The following is a 10,681-nucleotide window of genomic DNA, read 5'->3' on the forward strand; positions in this document are numbered from 1 at the left end:
GATCTGCATCCTTTTTTTGTCAAGTGCAGCAGCCACGCCCCCTTCTTCAAAAACACACGCGCCTCATTTTGCAAAAAACGCCATCAAAAATCTCGAATGTCGCCGCAGTGTGAAAATTTACACTGATTCTAAAAGTGGAGCGCCTAGACTAACCACTGGCCTTATTATGTGTACAAGAAACGACTACATGTCGAAATAGGCAATGTAAATAATCGGTCACCGGTGATAGATTTGAATAGGCGTGGTAATGAAAGAGTTAACCCACTTTCTGGCCATTCCAGTTCAGAAAATGTTTCGAAAGTCTGGACCGGAACGGTTGGACCTTTTACCCACTTGGCAGAAAAAAAAGTGGAAAAACCGCGAAATTTAACCTTGAACACCCTCCCAAGTCTGGCGTACCCAGACAGCAGATCACTACGGCTGTGCGTGGCCCTACAATGGACCGCAAAGTATTAACCTAATGAGCTTGTATGCAATTTTGATGAGGGCAAGCAGCTAAATGAAATTTTCACCGTTTTCAAGTTTGGGCTTTTTCTTTCAAAGTGAGTATTAGTTTTTGGATACTGTGTCTAGTTCCTTTTTATGCAAGTTTTGCATTGCCTGATGAGCATTTTTTTTAGCATGGGGGACAAATTGAGCGGTAATTTGCTTTTTGATTCATCAGTGCCACAAGGCATAAAATTGTTGTAGTCTCACTTGTATGTTAGAACCTTCTGTTTTTTCTCTTCGGAGTAAACTTCTTGTTGTTTTTTTGGTGCAGCGTAATGAAATTTGGCAGGCTCACTGGACCAAAACACTTCAAGTGGTGAGCCTTAAAATTTTAATACCTTTAGTAGCTTTTGTGTTAATGGCTTACCGGTCACCTTCTCGTGGAAAGCCTAGCATGGTATTGGTACATGGTTGGAAGTTCTAAATACTTTTCTGTTGTAGTACTCTTTGAACACTACAGGGTATGGCAGTCTTGGAATTTTTTTAGAGAACATTATTTTCACTCGTACCCAGTAGGGCACAACTGACTCGGCCGTAAATACCACAGTAAAAGAAAGCTATGCCCTAAAATCAAAATCCGAGAATGTCATACCCTGCAGAACTTCTAAAGGGTTGAAATTATGCAGACGGGGTCAAAATCTTCCCAGTGGTTGCCATGCTATCCTTTCCATGAGCAACGAAGAACTCTTACAATGCATTTTTGAGAAAATGGCTCTTAACGTTTACAAAGACCATGTTTTTCAAACGCACCAGAAGCATAGTCCTTTCTGTCCTTGCTTGGGGACAATGTTAAGGACCTCTGCCGTTCGATTTGGTGTAGATGGGATGCCTTCCTGGCTCATTGGAGGCTTTTTTGTGCAGGCCTTTAGATGGCAGAAGCACCAATTATGTACCAGAGAGGGAATATTGCCAAGGACAGTTACCACCTGTAACAGAAAAAAAAAAAGTATTTTGTGCCTAATAAGCTTTTTGTGCCTGCCCTAAGCAGCGCTAGTAATAAACCGAGAGTATAAACCATAGGTATATTAGTCCTTTTTGGTACGATGACATGTCATCATACCGAGTGTATCACAAAGTTTACTATCGACTACTAGGGTACCTATATTTTACTTGATGTATGCCCAATGCATAGCTGTCCCCAAATAAAGAGTAAGGCAGTCTTTAAGTGCAGAGCTCCTTTGGGGCTTGCCTTGTCATCGTAGCTCACTCGCTGGACCCCAGTAGAGCCACACAGCGCTCCGTCGTAGCGGCTGTCGTCGCGGCGCAACCCAGAGGCTTCGAAACCCAAGCGGTTTGTATAGTCATAAGCGTTCGAAACTCGTGAACCGCTGGCACTTGTCATACATCTCCCCATTGTTTAGCGCAAAGAAAACTGCAGGTACACTTGAGGCAAAACATGCGTAATTAACCGGCAGAGCCCGTGTTCATTTAGTTAGGAACACTCTTTGGGTTGGTTTTTACGATAGTAAGCGAAAAAAAAGTGGCAGTGTAACACCGGCCCGTGCGGGAGTATAAGTAAGCACAAAAAGAACAGAACTCCCACTGGCGCAGTATCAGGCAGGGGGCATGCGAGCACTGCGGAGGCGGGAAATTTGAATTGCATTGGGGGTGTAGTAGTGAGCGGATAATGGCGATACAGCCCATTATGGCGAATTACTGCTCTGCACTTCCGACAGCTTTCACATTGAGTGAAATGGCTTTAATTTTTTTTTTTAATATTAATGTGCCGACAGACTTCCAGCAGATTTCTAGGTATCAAAACCCTGCTGAAACAACAGCTGATTACATGGGGATATCAGTGCACCACATGCATAAGATCAGCTATTCGAAAGCAGAATATATAATTTACACAATTACCGTATCGATATTAGCATACCCTCCTCTGCTTTAGGAAATGAGTGTAGAGCCATGGCAGAAGTTGCTCAAAGCAAGGTTACGGATCATTGCACTCCATCAGCCTTCCCCTCCCAAACTCGAATGCGCACATTCACCATGATCATAAGTTGAGTAACGTTGCTATGCTTAGCCACCTCGCTGTTGGCATTTAATTTTTACTTCACGTACATCAATTATTACTTGCATGCAGTGGCAAGATCCCACTACCGGGCCCTGCCCAAACGCATCTTGGCAATGCAGCGTGTTGTAGCAGATCTATCATTTTATTCCAGAAGCTTGTGAGCTCGCTGTTAAATACAGCAATAACTCGGTGGTTTATAACATTGCAATTAGTCTAAAAGGTCACTTCGTGAAACTAGATTGTAGATGCACGCATCGTGCTTCCCACTCAGACGAACCACGGTGAAGTCGCGGGCCTGTTTTCAGTGAGCATTTTTAGCCGCGCACTTCCCATAATCTGGCGCGTGATCTCAAGCATTATTGCTGCGATAACATCACTGTTGTGATGTTATCGCGGCATGTTATAACATCACTAAGTAAGATGGCTTAACGGGAACAGAGCTGACTGCGCAGCTTTAACCAAGGGAAACATTGGCGAAGTGCACTGTGTCTGGAACATACATCAGCCGGACCGCCCGATGGCCATGTTTTTGTTGCCATGACGACGGCCAATCAGGAGAGCCGTTTCAGCAAACGCTGGCCAGATAGCGAATCGCGGGTTAGAATTTACCAGTTGCTTTGTTTCACACTCTTCCTTTTTCTTCTGTTTGTGTGTGTTTGTGAGCGAGCGACAATAAAAGGAGCTACTGGAAAACGTAAGTTGGACTCTGCCGGTCGAACGATACCAAAATGGCGGCACCTGGGGGCGTCGTTCTGGAGATACTGAGCTCCGAAAGTTGCCGTGTTCTCATCGTTTTGCAGAAATATTTTGTCACCTCAGCTGACGTAAACATTTATTTTTGGCACTTTGTCATGTTTTTGTTGAGGACACTTTTGAAATGCATAGAATATGACATGCAATCCAAAAACGTGACTTCCGAAAAAACGATTTTTTGATCACTTTTCAATTCAATTTCAGTTTCAATCAATTTTATTCGACAACTGCAAATTCATACAGGTGCCAGGGGGCAGACAAAAAGCCTGCGATACGGGGCTTGACAACGGTCTGCGCCCCCTTTTGATCCCTGCATTGATCCCTGCATTGCCCCTTAACATATTTAATCTCCATGACAAAAACTGTAGTGACACGTTGATGCTAAGTCTGGTTCTAATTGGTTTACAAATGGAGGAAAGAAAAGCTTACGAGAGGCTTTGATGTCATTTCTATTGGAGGTGGAAATGCCGTCCGTGTTTGGAGGCTGCCCCCCCCCCCCCCCTTTTTTTTTTTTTTGCTTGTATTTTGCATCACGTGCGACCAGGGTGTCGGAACGAAATGTTTTTTGTTTTGGTTTCTGTTTCGTTCCATAAATAAAAGTTCCGTTCCGTTTCAGCTCCGGAACGAAAAAAATAATGGTTCGTAACGGTTCATAACGGTTCGTGCTTGTGCAAAAAAAAATTTAGATTTCGGAAATTGTTGAAAAGATTGAGAATTATGAAATTTCGTTAAAAAAGCTGAAGTCGTGCCTAATATGTCATTGAAAATTATAATTTCTGAGGAACTCGTATAGTTGTGATGTTATTGTTAAAAGTTTAAAATGGTCTGTCTTATGGAACACTGTAAAACTCCTGTTTTTATAGTTAAAAGAGATTAAGAGAATAGGTAGCAATGGATTAACATCAGTACCCTCAGCAACCCCCACCCCCCCCTGATATATATCCAGACGAAGGCATAACAGCACGAAAATTGGTGAATATCAATGACGCATATCCGCATTGAAAGCGTATTTTTCGAAAATCTATTAGAGATAATACTGCCCTGCTCGAAACTGTTGCTTCCACTGCTTATGAAATGTTTCCCGCAGCACTCTCGCAGCAAGTGTAGCTGTTTGCATTGAGTGCGGCTGTAATCTGCTGTTCGCGCTGGCAGTGGTGTGCACACCAAAAGGCTGTTCGCGGTGGTAGTGGTGTACACACCAAAGGTTGTATTTTTTCCTCATTGTTTTTGTCTTCTTTTAGAATATCAGTGTTTATTATACATGTATCACACTCTGTAAACAATGCAGGGCTAATGTAGGTATTTCAGTCAACTAACCCAATAAATAAATAAATAAATAAATAAAGCCGTGACGTCTGCATCGCAGCCAGATGACCGCGGCAATCCCTCGTGGAGCTCAGCACTGCGCCTATCGGAACAAACGGAGAGAGTATGGGAGCAGGCAGCAAGCCTTCCGAAGTAGAGTGGGTGCCAGAAAGACAAAAGATGATTTTATGCCAGAGAACCAATGCAATTTTTCATCTCGCTGAATGGAAACTGAAATGATTCCTGAAATTCCTGAAATTGCCACTCAAACTGAAAACCGAAACGAAATTTTTTCGGTTTTGCTCCTGAACGAAATAATTAATATTGCTACATTTTCGTTTTCGTTCCAGCCAAAAATATCGTTTTTCGTTTTGTTCCGACACCATGCGTGCGACCTCCTTCCCCTTCGCTGTGTCTGCTTTGTCTCCTGCCGTCCATTGGCTACCGGCTGGGCTGTGCATTGATGATGGACCTGGGTGGGCTGGCCTTTGGCGTCGTTGCTAGGACGTGGTTGCCAGTGGCCTCCAATGAACACGAAAAAATTGTGGCTTCCCCCACACCTCTCCTAATGCAGCGGTAACCACTGGGGCCTCTTAGCTTTCTTTTCTCCATGGGATTACATAAAGGACCGGAAGGTTCTTGTGTTGCATAGTTTCTCATTATGGTAGTCTGTTGAGACTGTCCTTGCTTGGCCGTCACTCTAAGCACCCAGCTGGACTGCTTCTGGTGATGTGCGTGCATTTATCTGCTTCTGTTGTATGGCTTCTATTTGCAGCAGCAGCCGCAGCAGCAGCAGCCCCTCCACCACCCCCATCAGCAGCAGCAGCAACCTCACATACCCGTGAGCGGCGATGTTGGCCTGGGTGAAGTGCCGCAGTTCCACGGCAACCCCTTCCTGAGCAACAACTTCACCAGTCCTGTGGCCGCACAGCCGCCGGCCACCTTCCACCTGCCCCAGGTGCGTGTGTGCGTGTGAAAGAAAGCAGACTCTGAAATAATGTGCTATTTTATAGCTCCCTTACACGTACTAGTAGGCTCAGGGTTGACTTCAACGCCCATGTCATGTATGGCATTGGTCCAAATTGGCAAGGCCAGTAGACTTGGAAGGTCCTTTCCCCAAGGTCGATGCCCCCGTATGCCCACATGGCACATGCCCGCTCTTGGATGTGGACCGACAGCAGGTAGAATTTGCATGCCACATGCTGGGAATGACTTGCTTCGTTCCTTGCTGGTAGGCTCGAGGTCATTTTTTTGTGTCTCGTGTTGTGTATCGCCTCCCCTTTTGTCCCTCTGTCTCTATCTACATCTCTGTCCTTTGAGCCGTGTAGTCTGGTATGTGATGCGGGGCACCTTTCTAGTTGGGGAAAAATTAGTTACAAGACTGTGTATAATACAAGGGAAAAATTCAACTTGCTAATAATATTGCAGTAAAACCTTATTACAAGGGACCCTGTTACAAGGTACACTCGGTTATAAGAAACATACCATGCAGAAAAATGCTTGTATTGTTTGTGTAATTACAAAAACAGTGTTGGCTTCCAAGTTTACAATGTCATTTATATAGAACACTTCCCTGAGGAATACCAGAAAGGGTAGGTTTGTGGCGGAGTTAGTTACTCATTTGAACGTCTTGCTTTCTACATAATAAATAGGACTTAATTAAAATAACTGTTGGCCTCTTATTTAATACTGTTATAATTTATAAAGCAATATTTCGCAGTTTATACGGTTGAACAGTTTACTGAATTCCGACATGCAAAATCCAGAAAGAACAGATTATATATTGGTTCTTAGAATATCCTGACGTGCCAGCATATATTCTGGCAGTGTATTTTTTCTCGGACATTTTTGCTGAGCTCAGTTATCAGCAAACCTTATCCTTCAAAATTTCGTACTGCCACCTCACTTCCCAGTGGAACTCCACTTCGTTAGACTTCAAATTGTTCTTCTTCTGTTCCTGTTCTCTCTTTGCTCTGTAGCTGCAGCAGCAGATGGCGGGCCTGCAGCTGGGCGCGACCAACAACGGCCTGGCCTGGGCCTCTGCTGCGTCGGCAGTTGGCCGGCCGCCAGGGGCTGCCCTGCCCTCCTACGGGGTGGTGCCCACCAGCATGGCCACCCCCTGGTCCACCCTCAACGCTGCCGTGCCACCCGCCCACCAGGGGCACACACTCTCCACCAACCTGTGGCAGTGAGACCGGTGAGGATGGCCCTTTCGCCATTGTGATTTACTGCCACTCAGTGGTGGCTGTGGGGAAGTTTGATAAAAACGCCAAATTTACGTGATTTTAAACTCGATAGCAGAGTCCTTCACCGCTTTTCAGGTCATGAAACTCCGTCGTCACGCTATGGGAGAGCTTCGTACGCTGCCGCGCTGCGCCGCGCCGCTGGTGTTGATCCTCCGGAGGGCAGCCGGGGTCAGAGTGCGTTTGGCAGGGAGCGGCCCACGGAGTAAGATAAAACAGACGCTTGCCGCCTTATCAGGAGTGCGCTTTCGCTTTACGTGTCGTGGGCCGCTCAAATGGACTTGTCATTTTGTGAGTGGCGAAAAAATTTGGTGCGGACGGGCATGCTGCTACTGCGTTCCTGCCTGCCGGTCTGGCTACACAGCAGCGGCGGCCGCCCGATGCCCTCCGATCTGCGGTGGCGCCACTCGCGGTACCCTTTGTCCTCGTACGAAACTTGGCCAGGAGTTTCATGACCAGAGAAGCATCAAAGGACTCTGTCGATAGTCTTTCGGAGGCTACCTAAACGCAAACATTTTTTAACTCAACCGCCCGACCAAAACACAGTTCAACGAGTGACTGAACACAAAGGATGCAAACACAAGGTTGTTCAAACTATGAAAAATCACGTCCTGCATGTCAGCATATTCCGTCACAAAAAAAGTCTACCATATTTGAAACGAAACAGTAGTGCTTAGATAAAACTATGAGCATTCTTTTAGTTAAAAATACACTTGACTTGTTTTTACAATAGGAAACGAAAAATCGTTCCAGGGAGGGGAGATAAAAGCGCACTCAAGTGCTTGAGCTCCAGCTGTGCTGAGTGCACAAAGGTGCCAACATACTGATGGTGTGCATACAAGCGGGGAACATTGAATTGAACTAACCTCTGAAGCATTCATCATTGGGGGAGTGTAAAGGTTGGGAGGCAGGAGACGGTCATTTTTCAACATTTGCATTGGAGCAAGTGGTTATGCGGCTACCATGTTTACTCGTGTAATGAGTGCACTTCGTTTTCCCGTAAAACCCAAGCAACTTTGGGGGTGCGTTTATTATGCGGGGTAGTTTTCTGGTTACTTTTCTGGAATTTTGACGACTAAAGTTAGGGGTGTGTTCCTTATGCGAGTGCATTCTTTACACGAGTGAATGTGGTAATTCATTTCACTTGCTATGCTGACTATCGCTGGATTGCTTTCAGTATGTGCTGTGCGTTAATGAGGCCCTGAAATGGGCTGGCTGCTAGCTTTCTCTTTTGGCACGAAACTACTGTGACAGGATTGCATAGAAGATAACTTGACCACATTTTTGAAGGAACCATGAAGACAAAATACAAGTTGGGTTTATTAGAAAGACTGCTTAGTCCCGATAACAATGATACCAATATCATCGCAATCTTTGAACAAATAACGGACATATTACAGAAAACGTGTGAAGCAGTTGCGAACCCCTAACCAATTGCCCGCAACTTTTCTATGAGGTCACGGAACCTTGTTTGTGCGATTGGCGTCCTCCTAACTCACCTGTCGCGATGACACATGACTGGACGTCTGTAATGGGGCCTCTAGTTCCATTTGACCGCATCACTTGAATGCTAACGTGCAGTTAACGCACTGAAAATTGTTTTATTGTTGGCCCGTGTGAAGTCATTCTTGCTCATAACATGTCACCGTGGTGCAAAATTTGAAAGTTAAATATTTCTTGCTTTTTTTTTTTTTCGTTAAAAAAACATCTTTTGGGGCTGTAATGGAGCTGAGTGAGATACTGAATCCTAGTTCTTTCAAATTACACGAAGTTGTATTTTCTCTTCATGGCTCCTTTAAAGCGTCTTTGCTTGTATTCTACTTTTCTCACGTTGCCTTATTTCTGCATTTGAAAGCCAGCTAGTGCTAGACTTTCTCTGCGACGGTGCATCCCACAAACAAGTGGCGAGGCTTTCGTGAGCACACGTGAAGAGGGAACGAAAAGGAGAAAGTGCTTTTAAGCGTGTTCCGAAGTTTCCTCTCCATAGAGCCACAATGCTCGAGTGAGGGGGCACGGTATCTGGCGAGTAAACACATTTGTACACCCTATTCAAAAAGTGTTTCGGGGCCCTTTGAAAACGTTTCGTCCTTACTGGGGAGGGCACCCGTCTTTGTGATGATGAAAATCTTCTGTTTCACTAGAAGTTTATGTATTCGTTCATGTTTCCGTTCACTTGCAGGTGTTTGGTAGGAGCAAAAATTGGCTACGCTGCGTGGAACTTGAGCCAGCTCCCTCCTCTCTTCTGTCAACCTTGCGTCGTGGCCGGAGGATGGACTCGTTGCCACGGCAGCAACCACAGAGCAGTGCGGGCCACCTATTAGCCAGCGGCACCGCTGATGCCCCAGGCCCTAGCATCACAACGAGACCGGGGGGCAAACACTAAGACGTTAAAGACGGTGACGAAAAAAAAAAAAAAAAAATCGAGGAAAGCGGATATCGCTTTCGGCCACTGCCGCACAGTGCGAAACACGGATTGAAGAAAATGGCGCTAGCGGGAGGTGTTCTGTCCACTCTTGCGCGAAGCTATGTATAACTATTTATGACCAGAAACACTGCAGGGAGAGAAGGGAGGGGTTTAAGGCCACGCCGTGATCGCACACCTAGTTCTTTTTTCTGGAGGGTCTGCCGTTTTTATTTTTGAGAGCGAAGCCGTGTACAGTGTTGCCTAGCGCAAGAAACCATGTCAGAACGCCGATGTTGCTGTATTTTTTCGCCGTTCTTGTTTTAGAGCAAAGAACCGAGCTTTCTGTAATGCCAGTGCGGGTGAGAGTATTTAGGTGTATGCAACGAGCGACTTTTCTTTTTACATTTTTTGGCGGTTGGTTCCAGTCAGCAGCACTTTCTGTCACTGGTGTTGCTGGTAGTTGAATGTCAAAGCTGGCTTCTGGTTGTATTCAGTTGTTACCTAGTTATCGTACCTTTACTTACCACTAGTTTTTAACAAGCAGCAGTGTTTGCGCCTAGTTTTTGTACTAATTTTTTACTCTCGGGGCAAGTTTTTGAAATAAGCTCGTGGAGCCACCAATTCGCCAAAGGGGCAAAAGTGTACGGCATTCTGCTGTGACAAAGTTTTGTCGGTATTTGTGATGTACTTCTGTTTTAGAGAAGGCTTTACGTGTACCAGTGAGGTTGAGTGTTTGTGGTTTTTAAAGCACAGCATAGGTTTCCTTTGAAGAGCACTGTCCTCTTTCACAAGCCACTGTGGGCCTTTTGAGTAAATGAAAACTGCACAAGCCATCACTTTCACGGTAGATTGTTTTGCATGAATGACAAACGTTACAAGGTTTTTATAGTGTGCGCTGCCGTTGCGGTCATTCCAGTTGTTGCATACCGCCTTTTTTTTTTCTTCACGAGTGCATCTGTATATAGATTGCAGAGTGAACGGCTAAACATTGTATTTGTAAATGCCCTTTGTTGTACGAGCTTTTTTTTTACTGTTTTCAAGAAAGTAAAAATTGACTATGTTGGAAAGTTCTTGTCATTTCTTAAGTGCTTGTGTGGTAGTGTCAGAGCCTGTGTTCTGTCTTCCTCATTTGCTAACTTGTTGATCTTTGTAGTGTGCCATCAATGAATGGATCACACTCTGTTCCCATCCCAGCAATTATAATGAATGCGTAAATCATAAAGACCTTTCTGTACATGACAGTGTGGGTGTAATAGGACTGTAAGTAGGTCACAGTTGTTCCACTATGGCACTCCATAGTCTATGGTTTACTTGATGCAGTAAACTCTCAACATTCGCTCATATGGAGGAGATTGTGAGCGTTCGTGTCAGTCAACTGCTTGCTATGCCACCGTTAAGTTCTCCTTAAAAGGGTGCTTCACAGCAATCACTTGCGCTGTGGTGAAGCTAGCTGCACAGAGCTACCAGTGG

At 45.1% G+C, this 10,681-nt stretch overlaps 1 protein-coding gene across 4 annotated transcripts in view; it reads left to right on the plus strand.

Annotated features, from left to right (window-relative positions):
- The window catches only part of LOC144159289 (stromal membrane-associated protein 1-like), a 37,874-nt gene extending 27,596 nt beyond the window's left edge, over positions 1 to 10,278 (plus strand). The window contains exons 9-12 of one of the 4 annotated variants that reach the window (XM_077690684.1): positions 761 to 805; positions 5,340 to 5,522; positions 6,544 to 6,761; positions 8,987 to 10,278. In XM_077690684.1, coding sequence (XP_077546810.1) covers positions 761 to 805; positions 5,340 to 5,522; positions 6,544 to 6,756 — 441 coding nt within the window. In that variant the 3' untranslated portion in view covers positions 6,757 to 6,761; positions 8,987 to 10,278. The remainder of the gene's footprint in view (positions 1 to 760; positions 806 to 5,339; positions 5,523 to 6,543; positions 6,762 to 8,986) is intronic. The other 3 variants (XM_077690685.1, XM_077690687.1, XM_077690686.1) reach the window with 3 other exon arrangements.
- The last annotated feature ends 403 nt before the right edge of the window (positions 10,279 to 10,681 follow it).

Source organism: Haemaphysalis longicornis, unplaced genomic scaffold (genome assembly GCF_048455015.1).
Source record: "Haemaphysalis longicornis isolate Haplotype H1 unplaced genomic scaffold, Haemaphysalis longicornis Haplotype H1 scaffold_10, whole genome shotgun sequence".
Taxonomy (NCBI): Eukaryota; Metazoa; Arthropoda; class Arachnida; order Ixodida; family Ixodidae; genus Haemaphysalis; species Haemaphysalis longicornis.